This window comes from Cottoperca gobio, chromosome 20, assembly GCF_900634415.1.
Source record: "Cottoperca gobio chromosome 20, fCotGob3.1, whole genome shotgun sequence".
NCBI classification, from domain to species: domain Eukaryota; kingdom Metazoa; phylum Chordata; class Actinopteri; order Perciformes; family Bovichtidae; genus Cottoperca; species Cottoperca gobio.
Genome location: NC_041374.1, coordinates 4,853,184 through 4,875,704, shown reverse-complemented (window position 1 = coordinate 4,875,704; position 22,521 = coordinate 4,853,184). Strand labels below are relative to the sequence as shown.

Here is a 22,521-nt window from a genome sequence, read left to right as displayed (position 1 = left end):
CGCTGCCCCTAACATCCTTTTCTCGCTACAGATACATGAGCTTCGAGCCGCTAATCTTTTATTTTTAATCAATCAAGACCGAGGCAGATGCCCCTCGCTCTGTCATCCCGGATTTTACTATGGTGGAGTTTCCATCTCTCAGTCCTTACTTGCCTCTCATCCGCTTTCTGGTGCCTTTGGCTATCACCAACATTGCCATCGACCTCGGGGAACAGGTAACGTTTCATTTTTTTCTTCCGCTCAATAACACAAATAAAGCCCAAAACTGTGGCTTTGCCTGTTGCTAGCAGCTGCTAACGGTTTCAATGTGTTTCATTCCGCCTCTGTGGGAATGATGTTTCCGTGTGAACCACAAAACACCGACTCTGATGTCGCGAGCCTTGTTTTGTCAGTTAAAGACGGTTGGCTTGTGTGGTAGCTAAAGCTAGCTTAGCTGAGAGGCACTGTGAAGACATCCATTAGGTTTTATATACATTATTTAGGAGGAGGAAGAGGAGGAGGAGGAGGAGGAGAGAGGCCCTTGTTTATTCTTTATTCTGTCACCAAATGCATTGAGCTACTGCGGATTTGTGTTTATGATCAGACCAGCAGCACACTAGCTGCATGTGATTTGTCAAATGATTAATCAGTACGTCTATATACCAAGGCCTGTTTTGTAGATCATGGCGGATCATGTGCACATATTAAACTCATCAGGCTTTTGATTTTCTTTAATTAGTCATTTCCTGCTTGGACATTTCCTGTCCTTTCTTCAGCCATAAGACTGATGTGGCGGCTGCCCTCTCCCAACAGACCCCGAGCAGATAGTGTGAGAGTACAGTGGCTGGGAGATGTTAGGATTAGGCTTATGTAATGTCTCTGTTAGCTGGTATAAATAGCACACACAGTCCACACGGAAAAGGACAGCTGTAGTAGTTGTTCTAAATGGAAATTATTCTGGGATGGGGTTGTGGGTGTTTCCTGTCCAGTCATTCTGCTGGCACTCACTGGTCCAAGGTCTCTTTATTATGTCTGTAAAGCACTTACAGGTATTCATTTTGAATGCAGGGCTGTGATTGAGTACCATCTGGTCAGAGATAAAGTTAGGCTAAGTCATGGTCATGTGGGCTGGTCACGCTGCCATACTGAACTTCTCTTCCCCCCCCCCCTCCCTCATGTGCTGTCTCCTTCCCCTGACACCTCACCCTCTCCACCTCGTAATATATTTTCCAGGCCCTCAACAGGGGCATAGCCACAGTCAAAGAGGATGCGATTGAAATGCTGGCCAGCTATGGCCTGGCCTACTCCCTGATGAAGTTCTTCACCGGACCCATGAGCGACTTCAAGAATGTGGGTTTGGTGTTTGTCAACAGCAAGAGGGACCGGAGGAAGGCTGTGTTCTGCATGGTGACGGCCGGGGTCATCGCGTTCGTCCTTCACATCTTGATAGGTGTGTGTTTTTAGTGTGTGTGTGTGTGTGTGTGTACACGGGATGACATGCTGTGCTTGAAACCGCATCCTTCAAAAGTGAAGTTTTCGGTATTTGTGGCAAACCTAAAGTTTCATTACCGTAAGCGTCGTCTTGACTGCCTTCTTCCTCTTTGCTGCTCAAAACAATGACCTGTGGTCTCCTCTTTTTGTGTCTGTAGCTTACACAGATTTAGGATACTACATCATTAATAAGCTCCACCATGTGGATGACTCTGTGGGGAACAAGACAAGAAAGGCTTTCCTATACCTGGCTGCATTCCCTCTGCTGGATGCAATGGTGAGTGTACAGTGTCTCAGCGTTATTCTACATTAGCAGTCAGGCATTTTATCATGCAGTCATGGATTTAAACACCTGACCTAGAAAAAGCTTCTTTTTTTTAATCCTCTGTCAATGCTGGTTTCAAATGGTAAGTGTATTCCCTGCTGTAAAGTCTAGCTCTCTTTCATTATCCAGCTTGTGGTTGAGAAAATGTCCAAAATAGAGCCTTTTGTTTTTAGTGTAACGCTCGCTGTCTGGGCATAACATCTCCGTCCACTGTTCTGTTTTTAAAGGCGTGGATTCATGCAGGGATTCTTCTCAAGCACAAGTACAGCGTCATAGTGGGCTCAGCCTCGATCTCTGATGTTGTGGCCCAGGTAAGGAAAAAACATTAATTGTTTTTAATTGAATGCGGAAGACCACGTTTGACTGAGTTGGAAGAAAGTTTGGTGTTAATCGTCACTGTCCTTCCCTGCAGATTGTGTTCGTGGCCATTCTCCTCCACAGTAACCTAGAATGCGTGGAGCCTTTACTCATCCCCATCCTTTCCCTGTATATGGGGGCCTTGGTCCGTTTCAGCATCGTCGGCCTGGGTTACTACTGTAACATTCATGACAACATCCCAGACTCCAGTGGACTGGATGTGGGCGTAAGTGCTGCTTTTGAAATAAAGGAGAGTTATGGACCTTTTGCCTGAACTAAAGGACCTATAGAGTTATTTTGTTATAATAAAATAAAGGCTTGAAACTTTTCTGAAATAAGAGTGATTTATCTGCTCTGTCTCGATCCCTGCAGGGCGATGCCACCATCAAGAAGATGCTGAGTTTCTGGTGGCCCCTGGCCCTCATCCTGGCCACTCAGCGTATCAGCCGACCCATCGTCAACCTCTTTGTGTCTCGCGACCTCAAGGGCACATCTGATGCCACAGAGGTATGTCTACCAGGAATTAAATCCCCCCCCCAAACATATCTGAACTGTTCTTCTAGACCGCATTTAATGTCTGTCATGTATGATTTTAAGAAGAACTAAAAGTGTTGTTTTAATTTTTCACCAGCCAGTGGACTCATTTTTCCCTCAAGTTATTGCAGATGAAAAGCCAGATGCTAACAAACTCCCTCTGGAGCTTTCTGGCTTACAGAGACCCTAACTACTAGAGACAATACAAAGCTGTTTACCAGAATGAACTGGAAATCATTGACAACACTGGCTGCCGGTGGTTTAGGTGATTCACCATGTCCATGTGGAACTCAGGGCATGATTACACTGAGTGAAAACATTCCTTCATGGCCCTACTGTTCCTGCGTAAAGCCTGACTCTGCCCGTTGTTGTTTGGGACACAATGACAAGCTCAAGGCTGTTATCCAATCATAAACTTGTAAAAAAAAAAAAAACCCGCACACCTCTGGGAAAGTGAGACAGACGTGTTGATTTAAATGTTCGACACCTGTCATTAATTTAGATGCGTGTGTGTGGTATTCTCAACATTAACGCGGTGGCGCGCTGATGACTTATAGCTGCCGTGTCTTTGTCATTCCAGGCCGTGGCTGTCCTCACGGCCACATACCCCGTGGGTCACATGCCCTACGGCTGGTTAACTGAACTGAGAGCAGTGTACCCGGCCTTCGACAAGGTAATCCAGACTCTCATTACTAGTGTTTGCTGCGGTGGTAACAGCTTATTGTTTACACCACTAATATTGCTCTCTTATCAACAGAACAATCCCAGCAACAAGCTGAACGCTGCCACCCCAGTCACCAAGTCGCATATTAAAAAGTTTACATCCTGCTGTCTGGCTTTATCACTCACGGTAAGATTTTTACTTTGTTGTATTATTAGAAGTTCAGCTGAAAGTGGAATATCTTTGGGCTGAGTGTGAGTGTGAGTGTGGGTCGCAGCCCTCATCCTTCTCCTCAGGCATGGCTGTAATCCTGGTAGCTGATACAGCTAGCATGAAGTTCCAGTGTTCATTTTCATAATATGCAGTCGACAGCAACCTCTTGTTCAAAGAGAGGCATCTCTAATGCATTTCTGATTCACATAATAACAACAAATGTAATTATAGCTTGTTTTCGTCGGAGTTGTAAATCTATTTCTGCACATGCTGATGAAACAAATTTAAAAACACCGACCGACAGGAAGAATGTTCTTCCCGAAACACAACACCTCTGCTATGTTTATCTCCTTCTAATCCTGCGGTGCAAGCGAGTGCAGGTCAGGGTTCAGAGTCGAGACTGGCATAACCAGTCCGGTGTTATGCTGAAACATGTTTGACGCATATCTTACAGGATGTCAAAGATTATGTTCCACTAAATCATATCTGAACTTTACTGCTTTCTCAGAAACAAAGGCAAAATGATATAAATAATTATGCTGGTACACTATGTACAAAGTGATGGCGGTTCAGCTTGTCATAACTAATTGTACTTTTCCTTTGCCATCCTCTTCGTGGTCTCAGATTGCAGAGCGAGGGAGACGCATTAGAGTGGAATATGTGAAGAAGCTAAGGGGCTTTTGTTTCCCCCTGCAACACTCCCACCCCCAAGCTTTAAGAGCTTAATAAATTAGGCATTCACTTATAAAACATATCAGTTAACACATTCCTAAAGACCCTCGCAGGTGTACTTTTAAAGTAATGAGTGCTGCAGTCACACTGTGTACGCTGCTGCAGTGTTTTTCTCTTTCAGAATATTGTTTGGATAGATGATTGTGGCAGGAAGTGGGCAAGAACGCTGTATGATCCCGGCTCGATGTTAATTCAAGAAAGTGAATTTCTGTCGAAATAAAAAGGAGCCTTTGTTGTTACAGCCCGAATAAGAAAAACAGGAAGTTTGTGGCCAAGGTTGGGTCTTTTAGGAGAAGGAGGAGGAGGAGGAGGGAGGAGGAGGAGAGTTGCACGCCAGATGTGGAATCCCAGAACTGTAAACGTGTATGTGAGGGTGTGTGTGTGTGTGTGTGTGTGTGTGTGTGTGTGTGTGTGTGTGTGTGTGCATGTGCTTGACACAGCAGAACAGGCAGATAGGTGTGTTCTGTAACCATTGTTGTAAACACAAGCTGACAGCTGTCATGCCAGGGCTTGTTCTGATCAGACGTGGAGGAAAGATAACAGAATGAAAAGGAGCAGAGGAGGCAGACGAAGTGTATTTAAGGAAGAATCTTAGAGTAATGTTCTGTAACAAATAATTTCATCTTATGAAAACGGAGTGTGTTTGAGGCGGTGAGTGTGGATGTCTCACCTTGTTTATAGAAACCGCAGCTGAGTCAGGGGAGACGGCGGTTTCACTAGAGCCAAACAAATTAGTTATGTGCCTCCATCTTGCTGGAATAATGATAGATGGTGAGGAGATACCAAATGAAATCATCAGTTACAATGTTGGTCACAAAACCACCTCAAAGGCTTTTGCACAATTCATTATTTCCTTCTACATGTTTAATTATTTAAAGAGTGAATGTTTATGAAATGACCTGTATTATGCTTTTTCCATAAAGTATGACTCAGTGTCAGCAGCATAAGATCATTTTTACATTTATTCATTTGGCAGCAACCTTTGTCCAAAGCGATGCACAAATGAGGTATAATACAATTTAGTCACTGAGTTGAAGGTGGTGTTCAATCGTCCATGAGGCGGACTGGGGAGGGACACAGCTGGGTGTCATCGTCTTATCGTCATATCAATGGTAGGAAAAACCTTGAGGGTGGATAAACAGACCAAGAGGGGGTGGTGTAGACAAGGGGACCAAGCACAGATCCCTGTGGCACCTCAGTGAAGAAGGGAAGTGACGCTTGGCCTCCACTTTAAACGATCCCCGTGAAAACGGAGCTCTGTGAGAAAAAGGACTCCAACCAGAGTTAGTGCTGAACTCGAGATGCCCGCTTCAGAGAGGGTGGACAGGATGATTTGGTGGTTCTGTGTCAAAGGAGACGGACAGTTCCAGAAACATGAGACGTCAGGGTTTAATCACTGACGGCGGTGCGGTTTAAGTGGAAACCAGATTGGCTCGAATCAAGTAGATTATTTAGAGAAATGTGAGCCTAAGACGTGGCGCTTTGCTTAGGCCTGAAGTTTTTAGCTTGAGATGAGTGTAGGATTGGCTTCTTTTAACAACCTGTAATAACCTGGGCCTGCTTTATGTTTGCTTTGACTGACAGGAATATTCCGTAAAAAACACCAAACTCTCTTTATACAATTTTAAACAAATTGCTCAGACAGGTTTATACTTGTGTTTCACGCTCCCTAATATGCTTATGATACAATAACAGCTCTGAGATGCTTTGGTGATGTTGCACGTGCCTCGGCTCCTGCTTCTAGAAACAATAGAAACATTGTCTGTCATGTGTTTGCTCGCTCGCTCGCTTGTTTAGTGTGTGAGCTTCAAAGGCCCGCATTCAATGTGAAACCTCTTGAGTTAATGAACCAATGAAATGTAATGAGACAAAACAATTAATTTGCTTTTGTTCACTTTGTGTCCAGCTTTGCTTTGTGGTGTTTTGGACTCCTCGTTTATCAGAGAAGATCCTGATTGATGTCATCGGAGTGGAGACTACTTTCGCCGATCTGTGCGTGGTCCCGCTCCGCATTTTCTCCTTTTTTCCCCTGCCAGGTAAGACACTTGATTTTTACATTTTCTTTTTCAGCATCAGTGTCCAGCTGTATTTTTGCTTCCTGCCGTGGCTTTTAGCCGGGGCGTAGCTCGGACCAGTGGGGTGATGTTTCCACTTTGTGTGTGTTTGCAGTGACTGTTCGGGCTCATTTGACTGGATGGCTCATGACCCTGAAAAAGACCTTTGTGCTGGCCCCCAGCTCAGTTCTCCGCATCATTGTCCTCATCACCAGTCTAGTTGTGCTGCCTTATATGGGGTAAGTCAACACTTCAGAGAACAGTGTCAGGGTCACAAAGGTCAGCACCGTGACTCGGGCTCACTGTTATTTCATAGTGTTGAGTTATTCTGGTGAAATGTGTTTATGTTTTTAATCTTTTTTTTCTTTTCTTGAAAAGATCAAACCAGGAGGATGATTCACTTCCGCACTTGTAAAATAATCCTTTATTTGTAATCCTTTGTATTTAAGGGTTCACGGGGCCACGCTCGGGGTTGGATCCCTGCTGGCCGGCTTCATAGGAGAGTCGACAATGGTTGCCATAGCGGCGTGCTATGTTTATCGACAACAGGTGAGAACACCTGGGTTGAGGTCATTTTAAGCACGAGAGTACACACCTGATTCTCTGCTTTCTGCTAATGCCATCAGCAACCATTTTTCACCAGGCGTGTCCCTCGCCTATTATAATCATCCTGTTTAGTTTGAATAGAGATGTAACTGAAACAAATCCATTATGAATACAGTCAAGAATATTGTTTTGTTTAACAGGTTTTCTATCAACTGTAACTGAATATTATTTTATTTCCTAGTTTTGAAATGTACTGAAATCACAGGCACGTTTTCTAAATGTTCCAATGTGTAAAGAGTGTGTGCTGGTTATTGGGTTCAGGAGGCTCTGCATGCTCCTAAATACTTCCTCCTTCTCATGAGGGCTGGATTACGTAGTATGAGATTAGCACAACAATGGTCTCAGCTGCATGCGTTTGGCTAGTTCTCCTCTTCTCACTGACTTTAAAGGATTCTGCGGTTTTAATTTTGTCTCCGCAGAAAAACAATGAAATGTCCAACGAGCTGGTGGTGGAGGGCGAGGACGCTGCCCCGATGAGCGAGGTGTGCGCCAGGACTCCGATGGACGCCATCGAGGAGCTCCAGGAGGAGGAGGAGGAGGAAGAGGAGGGACAGGAGTGAAACTCTTGACTGCAGGGGAAGGTGAAGCCGACCTCCCATGTGGAACTTTGCCGAAGAGGAGACTGCCAAGTGTTACAGTGGAGAGAGGACCCAGAGTATGGTTTGGTTTCAGAGGTTCTCCCGGCAGACAAAACTTTGAAGAAGAGCGACGAGGTCTTCTTCACGTCGACCGTTAAAACGCACACTGTAAAGAAAGCCATGCACCTCCCACGTGTTCATTCATCCGTGTAAATACCGTTCTCGTCTTCCGCCCTTTTCTTCAGTTCTCATAGTTCTTGCATCATCACATCAGCCGGTGTATTAACCACTTTCATGTGTTTACTGGTAAACAAGGGAAAACGACACGGGTGAAGTGTTCCTCCTCAGCGGCAAGAATGAGACGTCTGTCGAGTGGTAGTGGAGTTGCCAAAAAAATACGGAGTTCATTATTTTATGTTACTTTATCAAGATTAAGCGGCGAGGACTTGCTTGAAATATAGACATGTTGTGGGACTTGTTGGGTTGTGCAATCATATTTTACATACAACGGTGTACAGATTATTGTTGTTTTATATAGGTAATGCAATGTGTATATTTAATTGCCCAGAGGGGTCAGGAATCTCTCGTTATATCATTGCGTGTGTTACAAAAAACGAAAGTTATGATTGTTCACTTTCCATGCAGTCTGGGAGTCCATCTACTTTTGTTTTGCCAAGCATTTTCCTGGTAGTGTTCAGGCTGTCATACGTACTGTATATACTGTATAGGCATTCTTATTTGGCAAATAAATTGCTTTATTATTAACCTGTGTGTTTTGTTGACATTGGCTTTAAGTCGTCATTGTTTGGGGTCCCTCAGACCCCTCTTCTGTACGTGTAAAAGTGATAGTAATTGCAAAATCCAACTATTCTTTTTCCTTTTAAATATTTGTAGGAAAGTTTTGCCGATGTGATGAAATGGGGAAATGATCATAAAGCATATTACTAAATGTTATATGGCCTATGCATTAACACTTTAAAGAAGTAGTCCACACCAATGAGCGATTTAGAGCTTAGGAAAATCCATTGTATTAAACCATGTTTTACAGATGGAGTCTATGAGACCCCAAACAGACATGTCATGTTCTGAAACTTCAGTTCAAACTCATGTTTATAGTTCTCAAAAAGAATTAGCTCACGCTATAACAAGCTGATATAAATCATAAAGAGAAAGAGCTTTTACAAAACAATTGTACTTTTACTTTATCTAAATGCCATCCAAAAAACAGACAGAACATTCCTGCCAATGGCACAATCGATGTTTCTCCTTCACCTGCTCTGGAATAAGGGCAAGACAACGGCCTCTTATCACTAATAACCAACATTCATTCTTATTGTGCATTATTTCTAAGGCAACATGGAGGACCAAGCGAGCGTTTACTACTGAATCCAGTGGCTGGTGTTTGGGACTGTTGCCAGTATTTGCAGCAACTTTGGCACGTTTTCCCCCTCAGAACAGCTTGGTTAAAGGCAACATGTTACACATTTAGTTTCACACACACACACACACACACACACACACACACACAGTTGCAAACACACACACACACACCATCACAAAATCACGCCTCTGACACAGAAGCTGCGATAAATCTTATAAGTCCTCCGATCGGGTATGAGCCGTTAAACCTGATAAATCATCAAACCCTCTTTGACTAATTCACTCGTTTCGATTCTTTTTTCCGACTTAATGAAAAAGAATAAATACGTAAATTAAAGTGCCCAAATTCCAGTGTAAACACCAACCATCTAAATCATTTAGGCAGAAATGGAAACGGAGAAAATAAATGTAAAAAAATTAAAAAAAAAAAAAAGTTGCTCAAAGAATTTGGGCTCCCCACAACCTGAAAGTCAAAATGACACCCTGCAAACTATTTTGGACATAACTGAGATGATCCCGCAATATCAGATGCACATATGTACACACACCCAAATAGAAAACTCTGTATACAGTACAGTGTGTACAAAAAAGTGTGTAAACCACATCTTGTACAGGGTCTCAAATCAGCATATTTCTTTGTAAAGGAATAGAGCGACATGTTGGGAAATATTTGCTGCGAGTTAGATACAGATGGATCGATGCAACTCTAATGTCTGTACGCTAAATATGAAGCGACAGCAAAGCACAAAGAATAGAAACTGTCTGTCGGAAAGAGCCAGGCTAGCTGTGTCCACACATTTGCCGTCTTTGAGCTAAGCTAAGCACCTGCCTGCTGTAGCTTCACATTTAACAGACATGTCATGAGTGGTATTGATCTTCTCGTCCAACTCTCAGCAAGAAATGTCCCAAAATGTTAAACTATTCCTTTAATTGGCGTGAATGGAGTCATCTTGATTGACCTGAGGAGTGTTTTGTTTGTATGGCAGGAGGTTTTCTCTGCAGTGGCAATCAGCTGGAGGTGAGCTGCTTGTGTAGTTCTTCTGCAGCTTCTACAACTGGCACATTGTAGTGGCGATCATCCTCTGTGACGAGGCACACAGTCGGCCAGTCGTCCTTATGGTCGTCTGGGTAGTAGGTGACAAACTCCTCTGTGTCCGCCTTGTACAGTCTGTAAACTTCAATGGTGCACTGCAAGGCGTAGCCCAGCAGGAACATCTCAACCTGCACGGTTAGAGATTCACAAATGCACAATGTGTTTAATCAGCTGCTCCAAGCACATGGTATTTATGGGTGGGGTTTCTTTATGGAGGGAGTGCCTCTAAAAGCTTTAATCAAAAAGACTGAAAATAACAACTAAATTACTCAGCAGCTTGTCCTTCCTGAAGCCTCACCCCCCCCCCCCCCTCCAGGGCTGATGAAAACAGAGAAAACAGGACAAGTGCCGGCATGTTTTACTGAGCAGGTTACACGCCCGTTCTCATAAAAAAAAAGAGTTGTTGTTTTTGTTACCGAGCGTGAGACCAGCTGCTGCAGAAAGGTATCGCTCGTTTCAAAAGAAGGACAAGGAAATACCAACAGCTAGTTTCTAGTAAGCCAATCAAAAGAGGTTCATGTAAATGCTCCCGAACTGCCAGGAAACTACTGAATGCCATTAAAACAGGTTTTTAGTTGAGTTTGTGGTTAGCTATTCAACAAAATAAAATAAAAAAAGCCTTCTCCTACCTGCTCCAGGCCGGCGCTGAGGCCCATGTGGCTGAGGTGGTTGGAGAGGAAGGAGCGCGGACAGTCGGATGAGTCCCGAGCGAACAGCAGCCAGCAGAAGAGCGGGACGTCTCCGCCGCCCTGCATGCAGCGGTGCAGCTCCACCACTCTGCCCAGCATCAGCAGCTTGAGCGCCTCCAGCAGCCCCAGCTCTTCTTCTCCTCCCTGAAACACTTGCTCGCACAGCTGCTGCCGCTCCGCAGCCGAGGAGCAGTCCACTGCCGCCTGCCACTGGAAACACACACGATGACATTCAAAAGCAATAAGCATTTTATAGCTGGAGTCAATTTATCAAATGCCCAAATATGTGGTTATAGCTTTAACAATGTTGCTGGAGTTTTACGTTTGCTTTGACTTTAAACCATTATTGTCAGACAAAATAAGTAACTACTGGAGTTTCATTTTCCCTGCATGTACACTAGTGCACATAACAAGTCATATTTGTGGAACCAACACAGACCAGAATAACAACAGAGTCTATTCTGAGTGCAACTGTATGGAATCCACAATGCCGGGCACAAAACCAGTCACCAAAAGCTAAAGAGGTCCGACTTTTAAAAGACGTGTGTGCAGTAAACACCAGAATTCCTCAGAAGCTACCAGTGAAAGTCACAGACTATAAATTCTGCTCGGGGCCTCATACGGTTACAGTAAAGAGGCTCTGTGGTTTGTGGTTGAACAGTTGAAACAGTTTCTCTGAGCCTGAGGGTCCATCTGTCCGTCCAGATCCTTTAGAGCATTACTAGGCTGTGTGTTAGTGACACAGAGAGGGAGCAGCCACATCTACAAGCTCTGCGGATGAAGCTCAAATCCCTTAGCGTGAGCAAGAACATAGTGCCGTGTGCTCACTGTGTCTGCGTGTTTCTGAGCAGATGTGCAGCCAGTACCTTATTTAGGAGAAGCTCCATGTAGCCTTTTAGCTGCAGGATGGCATCTCCTGTCCCGTCTCCCTGCAGGCAGTCACCAGGAAACGTCCACTGACTTATCAGACTCTCCCGGGCCTCAAGTTGCTTCGGCAACTGTAATTACAATGATGAGATGAGATTTCAGGCGTGTTCTGTTTGAAACTATATTTAAAGTAAGTTAGCTAAGCAGCCTAACCGGGTTACATTCCTTCTAGAGCAAAATGTGTTTTACCTGGGACATGTAGTCTTAGTCTCAGTCTTAAGATAAAGGTGAGGGCAACTGGTCTGAAGTCATTAAGGCTCCTTGTTTTGGCTGACATAGGGGCTTAGGGGGATTTTTTAAAATACTGTGGGACTGCACACTGTTGATTAGCTTAATTAGCTAGCTACAGCTAATGGAATCTGACAGCAATTTCTTTAGCCAGAAACATTGATTATCAACAGCTATAAATGAGAAGTGTGCTGTGCGTTGGCATCAGAGCTGCACGATGAGGTACATTTTATAATAAACAGATATTAAAGTGTAATCAGTTCTGCTGCTTTCAGTATACTGCTCAAATACAACCAATTGCTTGTTGACTTAAATAAAAGGAAATTATAAAACACTTATAATTATTGAACTGAACACAAAAAGCACCAAAAAGAAAAAGAAAGATTTGAATTTAATAGTTTTGCTTGTGTGCAATGACATGACTCGTGTGGTAATGGTGTTTCGATGGTATATCTTCATCACTGTAAACTGCCTAACTTGTTATGCCTGACATGTGCTGTCCGAGAAGGACATGTATAGCAACGGTAACTAAGGTGCTTAGCCAAGGCTCAACTGATAACATCCTGTTATGTGAGAGTTTACCATAGTAATGTCCTCCTCCTGCAGCCATGCGGGCAGCTGGGTGCTGTGTGAGAGCACCTGGAACAGCGTGGCTCTGAGGGCACAGTAGTTGTCCCCCCTCACTCTCCTCACGCTGACGAACCTCTGGGACATCTCTTTGTAACCCTGCAGCAGCACCACATGAGACACCACAGGAAGTCTCTTAGCCATTCATGTGGATAAAACACAACAACCGGCCTTAATGTGAAACACTTCTTCCCATGAGCTTCAGGCACCGACCTTTCTAATGAGAACACTTTTGGCAGTGTTTCCCTTCCACTCTCTCTCACTGTAAGACAGGATGTCCACCGCCGGGGACAGACTGCATCTGTCCTCCACCTTTAAAACTGAGGAAAGGAGAGTGAGAGGACAAAACAACGAGGACGATTGTCTAGAATTTATGTGACAGAACAAAAAGTAGTGATGTGTTAAAAGTCTCTGATTCAGTTCAGGACATAGACGCGTGATTTCGATGTACTGACTTGTAGTTTCTGATTTATTTTTTTGTGATGCCGACAGTTCCTCGGCTCCTCTGTACAGGTCTTCTTCACTATAAAAGGAAGGGAAAAGGTACAATACGTCACGCATAAGGCAATGATTTATATTCACTAAGAGATTGTATACAAAGCCTGATGTATCGTAATCTGTTGCACTGGGTGACATGTTCTCTTCATTTCAGTCAACATGGCCAGGGTAGTTTATTTTGAGTTAATCCCACACACACCATCCTGCTGCTGTAAACACTCACTAGTGCAGCCAATCTGTATTAATCCACAGCTGAAAATAGTCCCCAACAAATGCACTATTTACTCCCTTTTTCTAGAAATAACTATTCCCTTTCAAGAATATATATATATATATCTTTTTTTTTAAATCTACTGCCTATTTTCTGCCCATGTTTACAGAGTCACGTTTAGCCACAGGGTAGAAAACAAGTGTTGAAAGACAAACACGCTTTGGTGTTGTTGTTGATAATAAAGAATATATACAGAGTAACACTAACCGTATCCTCTAAACTCACAATAGTGAGTCTACATTGCAACACAGTTTCGAACAATCCCTTCCTTTGTTGCCGTGTAAGAATTACGGAATCATTATTACACTCTGACTCAAATCTTTTAACGGATAAAACGCGTGACGTGATGTTAAAAAAGTGGATCATTACAAACCTGTTCCCCAGGCCATCTTCGGAAGAGTCTTCCCTCTCGGTCACAGGTTTCTCATCGTCAGTGGATGTGCTCCCTGTCAGCTGCTCCTCTTCTCCAGCGACCTCCTGGGTCTTAGCATCTTTCACAGCCTGGGTCTCAGCCTCTGTGGGAGCATCCTCCTCGTCCTCCTCCTCCTCCGCCTCCTCCTTCATCTCATCCTCCTCCTTCGCTTTGGGAACATCTCCATTTTTGTCCTGTCCTTTCAGCTTTGTTTCTTCCCCAATATCCTGTTTGATGTCCTCAGAGGAAGTGACCTCCTTTGAGCTTGAGCACTGAAGATCTGGCTGTGCATCCTGACCGGACTTTGAGCTGGAGAGAGAATAGGTCTATTAAACTTCTTAAACTCGTATTCTGAAAGTATTAAATGTGCCACTCAAATGTAATTGTGTACCATGAAACATACGAATAAATACAGAAAATAGAAGGTATGAAGGAGAGTACAGCGGTGTGACAATCGTTTTGCTAATACAACAGGATGTGGGGTTTCTGTGCCCCCTAGTGGTCACATGGAGGCTCTCAAAAACACACAGCTTATGTAAGCAAGTGTCTTGTTTTGATTTCACAAACTCTGAACGCACTGACCTCTCGCTGGCGTCTGCCGGAGCCGTGGTCTCTGGCTCCCTGACACAGCTGGCGGAGTCTCGTTCCTCACCACTGTGGTCGAGTCCCGCGGGTTCGGATCCAAGAGAACACTCACAGGCATCACGGCTGTTTATGACTTCAGGACCGGCCTCCTTGCACCCTGAAGAACTCTCATCCTCTGTCACAGCACTAGACACAGGAGAAAGATATGCATTACTAAATAGCAGGGGCTCAGTCTTATAATACACGCCACCAAAGCGGGGTTGTGCATCACCGTATTGATATGCAATTATGGAACTCCTTTCAAAGTTTTTGCCCGAGTGTATTTAATGCTTGACAAATCAACATACTTCATCTCATTGCTCGGTGATTTTGCAACACAGACCATAGATGTGAAAGGGATAATGATTAAGAGGACGGAAAGTCTGAAAACATTTTGTGTAGTAGAAATGTTGTTTCTGGTTTCCTACGCCTTTAAATCATCTGTCCAACGCCTCATATAGAAACTGCTACTGAACCATTGGTCTACACTTCTCAGCCCTAATGGCACGTATTACAATTCAACCTCATGGTTTCTTTTAAACAATATTCCAAGCTGCAGAAAAAACTGAAACTTTACAGTTCGTCTTGCCATGTGACTCACCAGCTCGGAGACTCTTTGTCGTTCTCCTGACTGACCGCACAGCTGGATGGCATCGGACAAGCTGCTGCAGTGAGCTGAGGGTTTGGCACAGATAACACTTCACTGTTTTGAGAACACTCCCCCGATGGCTCGGCTACAGCACAGTTTTCAATAGTGACTTTAGAGTCTGCTTTTTCATCATCATCATCATCATCATCATGAGTAGTGTCTAATGTAATGTGCTCTGTTGTGTTTGTCTCAGTATGCTTTTCAGGGCAAACTTCCTCGGCCGTAAGTGAGCCACTGTCAGGGATTTTGTCCTCTGCCGAGGCTGGATTTTCTTCTTCTGGTGGCGCTTTTGTTGCTGTAAAAACCTCCCAATCAGCTGCGGCGGGTTCTTTCTGAAGAGAGTTTAAAGTGCATTGCAGGAGTTCAGCTTGTCCACTGTCTGCAGGACGGTCCTTCATATCTTCATCTTGTAGTCTGGTGGAGTTTTCTTTGAGTTCAGACCCTTCGCTGGGAGAAGGTGTTGCTGTTTGTAGGACCTTCTGCACGGGTCCATTCTCCTGAGTGTTATTGGGCTCTGTGTCTGCAACCTCAGGACTCTGCTTCACCTGCACAGCCTCCTGCACCTTCATATAAACCTCATTAGGCATTTTCCTGAGTGACAGAACACAGACAGGATAAGCAATGTCACATCATACAACAAAACATTCAATTTGCAGCAATTGTTTCAAGTTTCTTCCTGTAACGTTGGTGAAGTGGGGAATCTATAATCAAAACAGTAATCTGTATGTAGTATCTCTACACAACCCACTAGTGCAGGGGTCGGCAACCCGCGGCTCTTTCATCCCTCCGATGCGGCTCCCTGTGGCTTTTGAAAATAATTAATGAGTATTTAATTAAAATGTATTTTATTTTAGTTTGTTCGTTTTTTAAAATGTAATTCTCAATTTGAAGATTATGGTGATCTTGTAACATCTAAATAAAACGTGTTAAAAAATGTTATGTCGCTGTTACGCTGTTACTATGCGTCACAAACGCCAATGTGCGACACCCGCCAGCGCGCGATTTCTTGAACTTTTGGAATCCCAGGTAGGACAACTATGGAGAATTCTAAGAAGAGAAAAGTGTCTGAAGAAAACAGAACGTTCAATGGTACGTGGACAGATTCATTTGCTTTCACTGCTGACGAGACTGGTTTACCAGTATGCTTAATATGTAATGAGAAACTAGGAAACAACAAAAAGACATTTCCAGAATAAACACGCAGCCTTTGCTCAAAAATATCCGGATGGAGATGTGAGAAAAAAAAAGCCGTTTCGGAACTGATGCGGAAGGTTGATCTGAGTAAAAATCACTTCAAGAAGTGGATGAAGTCTGCAAATTCAAGTACATATGCGAGTTTTGTAGCCGCTCAGGAAATAGTCAGGCACGGGAAGCCGTTCACAGATGGAGAATATATAAAAGAATCTTTCATTAAGATTTCAGAACATCTATTCACGGACTTTAAAAACAAGAGTGAAATTGTGCAGAAAATCAAGGATATGCCCCTCTCTGCAAAGACTGTCAAGACAGAACCATAAAAATGGCAGAAGACATCACCAGACAGCAAATTAAAGACATCAATTCAGCTGTGGCCTACTCAATTGCCTGTGATGAATCTAAAGACAAAAGGTGATATTGAACAAATAGAGCTGTTCTGCCGGTATGTAAACTCTGCTGGGCCACAGGAAGAAATTATTGAGTTGATACCACTAAAAGGCCAAACACGGGGGGAGGACATCTGTGAGGCTGTCTTGAATTGTTTAAGAGCCAAAGGAATAAACACCACCCACCTGGTATCAGTGGCTACTGATGGAGCACCAAGTATGACAGGAGCGCAGAAGGGCTTTGTGGCTTTACTGCAGAAGTCGCTGGACAGAAAGCTGCTGACTCTTCACTGCATCCTGCACCAAGAGGCACTGTGTGCTCAAACATTTCCTCCGGAATGCACAGAAGTAATGAATGTTGTCATTCAGATTGTCAATACAATAATGGCAAAAGGTTTAAATCACCGTCAGTTCCGTTCGTTACTGGACGAACTGGAAAGCACATATTCTGATCTCCAGCTGCACAACAAAGTCCGGTGGCTGTCCAGAGGGGAGGTGCTGAAACGCTTGCCGCGTGTCTGGAAGAATTGAAAACTTTCCTGGGCAGCAAAGGGCTCACATTTCCTGAGCTGGAACAGCCAGAGTGGCTGGAAAAGCTACACTTCATGGTAGACATGACAGCGCACCTGAACACGCTGAACACAGCTCTTCAGGGGAAAGGACGCACAGCCCTGCACATGCTGGAGGAGGTTTTGGCATTCGAGCGCAAGTTGACAGTGCTTGCCAGAGATTTACAGAAAGGTACACTGTCACACTTCCCCAATTTGAGAGAGTTCAAAGAAGCTCACATGATAAATTCGGAGTATTTACATTCTGCAATCATCGCAATGCAAACATCACTCCCCTAAGCCTCGATCCATCCCTGCTGAATACGACTGCATTGGCAGGTGTGAGTCAACCTGATCTTGAGATGGAACTGGCCGACATAGCCGACAAAGACATATGGGTGTCCAAGTTTAAACGCTTGACAGCAGACCTTGAAGATGTTGCCCGTCAGAAGGCCGTTCTTGCTCAGAATCACAAATGGCGTGATATTGAAAACCTCCCCAAAACGGACCAACTTGTGTTCGAAACTTGGAATGCTATCCCCGACGTTTATGTGAACATGAAAAAGTATGCACTTGGAGTCCTGTCGATCTTTGGATCCACATATGTATGTGAGCAGGTGTTCTCCAACATGAACTTTATTACACGCCTCACAGATGACAGCTTACGATCCTGTGTGAAGATGAAGGTGACGGCATACAGCCCTGATGTGCAGACGCTGTGCGCTGAGGTTCAGGAGCAGAAATCACATTAACCAAGTATGATAAATATTTTAATTGCCTATTATTTTGCACATATTCAGATTTTTTCATTGTTCAGTGAAATAGTCCTTTTATTTTTCAGGTGGATAATTTAAGTTCAGCGTTTTTTTTTCATAAATACAAGAAGGACTCAAATAGACATTGAGTATTTTACTTGAAAGTAACCTTCAACCCAACGTCTTTTTTTCGGAGCTCAAAATTTTTTGTTGCATGCAGAAATGTAATTTATAGTTTGTTTATACATAGATAGCATAAAGGCAAAAAAAACGTTATATGCAGTGTTATTTCATTTTAAATGTCAAAAGGGTTTTGTGGCTCCCAGTGTTTTCTTTACTGTGGGAAACGGGTCCAAATGGCTCTTTGAGTGGTAAAGGTTGCCGACCCTTGCACTAGTGTGTGTAATGACAAAGAAAGACCTTTAAGACTTTTCAGGAAGTCCCCTAGCTCCTCTTCTGCTACTCTGTGACGTGGTCACATAACACACCCTACGCAAACCGTAAGGGGGAAAACCTAAATGTTAATGTATATTTTTCAAACAGCGGGTAACATATTTAAAGAGAATTTCATGATCTCACATTGTCAGAGTCAAAACCAACGTTTAAGTATCAACAGCACAGAAAGAGAAGTTAAGAAGTTAGTTTCAGTGGAAGAGTTGAGTCAGTTCTAACCTTTGCTATGATCTCAGTCTGAATGAACTCAGTGGAAACAATTGCAAATGTGTCAGAGGTGAACATTTAAATGATCTTTGCCACTCGTATCAAGTCAGAGCCACACAAAAAGCTCAGGCCATCTTACTGGACTTTTGAGTGTTGCCCTGAAGTTTACATAATGAAACACTAAAATCGTAAGTAGTGCAGAGACAAAAAAAAAAAAAAAGGGAACGATTACTGCAACGGTTATCTCACCTGCTGTCATCATCTCCTTCAGGACCACAGTTGTCCACCACAAATGTTTCACCTGTGGGCACCATAGCCTTCGAGTCATCTTTCAGCAAACCACTTCTTTCCTCCGTACTGCCACAGGGACTCTCAGTGCGACAGCAACAGTTCCCCATCTGCTCGCTCCCTCTGCTTGGGAGGTCAGACCGGTTGTAGTCTGAACGGTGACCTCCGGTTCAAAACAACCGCAAGCGACCTGATGAGCCGCTGAAGCCTGAAGATTTCAAGAGTCCATGATGACGAGGGTCAAGCTGCTGCTAAAGCCAGGAGGCAACCATGTGTATGACTTGTCATTGAGTTGATACCTAGGAGCACAATGTGCAACATCACTGAATGAATGTGTGAAAGCACTCCTTCCTGTGTAACATGTGTGTGTGTGTGTGTTCCCAATGCAAATGTTTTTTTAAAATCACATATTGTATTATGATAGATATTACCAAAGATAGAGATAGCAGGGGTTACTCTCTCTGTATAGTATGTGCTCACATTTATTTGGTTAACATCTATCAAAATGTCTGACCCTATCTAAATACTAAGAGGGCACATTTTTGGTAACACCTATCGAATAGTCTGTGATAAAACAGTCTATTTTGTGCTGAAACACCTGCTACTACGTTTTACAGGATACATATTAGTGTAACATTAGCTTAAATCATAGCTACACCCCTTTCTTTATGTCAATACAATACAAGGAAGCGATAAATAACAGCACATTTCACACTGAACATTCAACTGTCACCCCCCCATATTAATAATGACATAAAAACATACCTCAGTAGAATATATTTAGAGACAAACTCCGCAAGCCTGCAACCATGTAGCTCCGATTCCTGTTTCACTTTTGGTTAGCTGGAAAAGAAGCTTAAGTTAGCTAGCCAGTTAGCTGGGGTAAACTTAAATTATAAACATACGCCACTAAATACCGAACGCTACTCATTCAAACCACTGCTATAATCACTAAGATAGTATCGTTTAATACGCTATATTTAATTAATAATGGGTAGTTACTGTATTTTCTGCGGAACATCTGTTGTACGGACCCCTAGCATTAGCCAGAGCAGCAGGTCACGGCTCGGTCCGAGCGCATGACGTCATACTCATGTGCGCCGCGGGTTTTGATGCGTTCAAGTGCTCCTCGGAAAGTATCAAACTCCACGTTAATCCTGGTGTATTTTGATTTAAAATGTCACTATTTGTCTGACAAAGAATAAATTAGTAAATGAAAAAGTAATGACAGATTAATTTATCATACAAATATGTTGTTGAGTGCCTCTATCCACTTCTCACTTCATCTCTAGAGCTCTGTAATACTGTAACTGATACTTTTGCATCCCATGACAAAGGGATGAAACAAACTTGACAGCTTTATAAAATATCTGAAGTTTAACCTTATCAGTGGGTTGTCGTGTTAAGGTCAACCAATCTGATAACAGGAGCATATTTACAAGTCTACCTTGTGGTTTTGTGTGGCAATGCTTTGCTTTATATGAATATAAAGAAGTATTTTTGGTTTGCAAAGGGCTAAAACATTTCCCAGGTATTAATACAAATGAATGGCAATTCTCCTTTAAGTAAGATGAATGTTTATTGTATCTAGATTGGTAAAAAATTTGGTATGAGAACAAAAATGCAGTAAAAAGAAAAGAGCAAATCCATTTTTATTTACAAACATTCTCCAGCCATATTATACAAATCGTAATTCCAAATCTCTTTTTTACATTATGTACATCAAAAGCACTTCCTTGCCATGTGTAAAAAAACGTATACACTAAAACCTGTTTCTTTTCATAGTTCATGTGCTTAACGTCCAAAACCGCTGTGATTGTGGTGTTCAAAGACTACATGTTCTTCAGCTCCTGTATTTCACTGATCAGCTCCTGTGGCAGTCCGAGCTCCGACACTAGATCCATGCAGCGCTGCACGAGGTAGTTTAGGCTTTCACTTGCACGGGAGGAGCAGTCAGTGGACCCTGAAGAGAGCTTTTGATGCTTGTGAGGAACATCCTCTTCCATTTTTTCTCCTGTCCTGCAGCAGTCCGTTTCTTTACATCCTTCTCCTCCACGGCAGCCTGATTCTGCCTGCTCCACCTCCAGATCCGACATGCTCTCCGAGACGGCGCTCACACTGGGAGGAGGGTTCTCCAAAGAGTTCTTGATTCCCTCCATAATTGTGTTTTCATGCTGTGAAACCTGCTGCAGGAGGTGGGTCACAGAGGCTGGGAGGGGGCATTCCGGATGTTGGATCTGGCACCAGCACCATATAGCACTGTGACATGAGACACAAAGAGGCAACAGTGTCAGATACAATGGTACAGAGAAGTGACTGGGACAGGCATCTACTGGACAAAATAGAGTCTTCAATAATGCCCCCGAACAAAAGAGGCTCATGATGTTTCTGTGCAAAAAAAAAAAAAAGAGAGTGAATACAAATTGAGAGACGGACTAAAAAGAAAAGAATAACAAAACACCCTTTTCAATTATACTTGAGAAAAAAGAAAACAATAGCTTGTGTGTTTGATGTTTACTAACCGGATAACTGATACAACACATTTCTGCAGATTGATTTTATATTTTAAAAGGTGACACACATAAACGACAAACAATGTCCAGCCCTGCATATACACATTGTTTTCATCTGTTTTAAAGGCTTGTATGGAGAGGAAAAAACACCCTCAAATGTATCGGCAATGTATTAAAAAATCTCAAATGATACCTGGCCCTTTTGCTTAATAGTGAAAGGTGGAATACAAAGCATATGGCCATACACCAAATAAGGTTACTGCTCATAAATATCTGGTCAAGAGGATTACCTAAATCAGTGATTCCCAACATGTTTGGCTTGGATTTGGGAACTCTATCTATGACTTCTTATCACAGATTGTGTCCTTAATATAAATTAATTATGAACAGTTTTACCAAAGATTGGTCCGTTTCATTCAAGGGACCTTTTAGAAACATAAAAAAATGAAAGTTTTCATTGTTTCTCAAGAAAAGAATTGAGAAAAGTCACATAATTTTGGGTAATATATATATATATATATATATATATATATATATATATATATATATATATATATATATATATAATGTCTTATAAATTACATATTATTGGGACTCCACATTTGTAATTTATCAAAACGTTCTAACACAACTTTAATATGAAAATGTACATCACAAATAGGATAAATGATAGATGGCTTACCCTACAATTCCTTTGAGCCGGCCCACCGCTGCAGTCTGAGCTGCTCCTTCCCTGAACCCGAGGTTAAAGCCGGCCTGGAGCGAGGCGTCCTCCCCGGCATCAACTCCCTCTACATACCCATCCTGTCCGTAACACCCGGAAGTCTCACATTAACACTCTGCTTTTACACCTCTGTTCACACAAAACTAACAATATAAATACGAACCCGACATAGCAAGTCACTAAAATATACACATAAAGTTCAACATTTGAGTGAAACAGAGTTAAGAGGTAAGCTAACGCTACATTAGCTTTACCTTGACTCGCTTCTTCATGTTGGATGCCCACTCTTTACTTTGTAAACTGAGTTCGTCCGCATTCTCGTCAAACACATCTCCGCTGCTCGAAACACCCCTAACCCAAGACATTATGAGATTAATACAACTTTTTGTTTTTAAATAGACTTAATGTTTCATTCGCATCTGGACAACAGTGCCACACAGCAGCCTGTGTTTGCTATGTTCATATGTGCTGCCGGAGGACGCACCAACTGCAAGCGAAACGCGTCATCAACCTGCGACTGAA

The 22,521-nt window shown here is 43.0% G+C and overlaps 3 protein-coding genes across 6 annotated transcripts; 1 reads left to right on the top strand and 2 right to left on the bottom strand.

The window, feature by feature from the left end:
* Positions 1–84: 84 nt before the first annotated feature.
* Positions 85–8,295, top strand: ankha (ANKH inorganic pyrophosphate transport regulator a). Of its 2 annotated transcripts, none has more exons than XM_029458279.1 (12): positions 85–215; positions 1,213–1,429; positions 1,629–1,747; positions 2,023–2,106; positions 2,208–2,378; positions 2,525–2,659; positions 3,267–3,359; positions 3,444–3,536; positions 6,199–6,328; positions 6,462–6,585; positions 6,796–6,895; positions 7,372–8,295. In XM_029458279.1, exons 1-12 carry the CDS (start codon positions 120–122, stop codon positions 7,510–7,512), a joined length of 1,503 nt encoding a protein of 500 aa, XP_029314139.1. In that variant the 5' UTR covers positions 85–119; the 3' UTR covers positions 7,513–8,295. The 2 variants fall into 2 exon arrangements, with proteins under 2 accessions (XP_029314139.1, XP_029314140.1); XM_029458280.1 differs by lacking the exon at positions 85–215 and adding an exon at positions 677–808.
* Positions 8,296–8,529: 234 nt separating this feature from the next.
* LOC115025810 (eukaryotic translation initiation factor 5B) lies at positions 8,530–19,885 on the bottom strand. Of its 3 annotated transcripts, none has more exons than XM_029458275.1 (12): positions 19,765–19,885; positions 19,528–19,605; positions 18,724–19,061; positions 14,881–15,519; positions 14,238–14,426; positions 13,617–13,964; positions 12,930–12,997; positions 12,688–12,794; positions 12,430–12,573; positions 11,559–11,690; positions 10,633–10,902; positions 8,530–10,131 (listed from the first exon to the last, which is right to left on the bottom strand). In XM_029458275.1, the coding sequence occupies exons 3-12, from the start codon at positions 18,870–18,872 to the stop codon at positions 9,919–9,921; spliced, it is 2,259 nt and encodes a 752-aa protein (XP_029314135.1). In that variant the 5' UTR covers positions 18,873–19,061; positions 19,528–19,605; positions 19,765–19,885; the 3' UTR covers positions 8,530–9,918. The 3 variants fall into 3 exon arrangements, with proteins under 3 accessions (XP_029314135.1, XP_029314137.1, XP_029314138.1); XM_029458277.1 differs by having other exon boundaries at positions 18,724–19,013; XM_029458278.1 differs by having other exon boundaries at positions 18,724–19,010.
* Positions 19,886–20,303: 418 nt separating this feature from the next.
* On the bottom strand, positions 20,304–22,521 carry otulina (OTU deubiquitinase with linear linkage specificity a). The gene is made up of 3 exons (XM_029457803.1): positions 22,254–22,521; positions 21,958–22,079; positions 20,304–21,021 (listed from the first exon to the last, which is right to left on the bottom strand). Exons 1-3 carry the CDS (start codon positions 22,362–22,364, stop codon positions 20,595–20,597), a joined length of 660 nt encoding a protein of 219 aa, XP_029313663.1. The 5' UTR covers positions 22,365–22,521; the 3' UTR covers positions 20,304–20,594.

What these genes read in the sequence shown, in the direction of transcription:
- ankha (XM_029458279.1), top strand. Translation starts at nt 120, where the DNA reads ATGGTGGAGTTTCCATCTCTCAGTCCTTACTTGCCTCTCATCCGCTTT. An exon ending in TCCCTCTGCTGGATGCAATG is followed by an intron (nt 1,748 to 2,022) that starts GTGAGTGTACAG and finishes CTGTTTTTAAAG; the next exon opens with GCGTGGATTCATGCAGGGAT. An exon ending in GCACATCTGATGCCACAGAG is followed by an intron (nt 2,660 to 3,266) that starts GTATGTCTACCA and finishes TTGTCATTCCAG; the next exon opens with GCCGTGGCTGTCCTCACGGC.
- LOC115025810 (XM_029458275.1), bottom strand. Translation starts at nt 18,872, where the DNA reads ATGGGGAACTGTTGCTGTCGCACTGAGAGTCCCTGTGGCAGTACGGAG. An exon ending in GAAGGAGATGATGACAGCAG is followed by an intron (nt 15,520 to 18,723) that starts GTGAGATAACCG and finishes TCTGTCACTCAG; the next exon opens with GAAAATGCCTAATGAGGTTT. An exon ending in TCAGCGCCGGCCTGGAGCAG is followed by an intron (nt 10,132 to 10,632) that starts GTAGGAGAAGGC and finishes CTAACCGTGCAG; the next exon opens with GTTGAGATGTTCCTGCTGGG.
- otulina (XM_029457803.1), bottom strand. Translation starts at nt 22,364, where the DNA reads ATGTCTTGGGTTAGGGGTGTTTCGAGCAGCGGAGATGTGTTTGACGAG. An exon ending in ACATGAAGAAGCGAGTCAAG is followed by an intron (nt 22,080 to 22,253) that starts GTAAAGCTAATG and finishes TGTTACGGACAG; the next exon opens with GATGGGTATGTAGAGGGAGT. An exon ending in CGGCTCAAAGGAATTGTAGG is followed by an intron (nt 21,022 to 21,957) that starts GTAAGCCATCTA and finishes CTCATGTCACAG; the next exon opens with TGCTATATGGTGCTGGTGCC.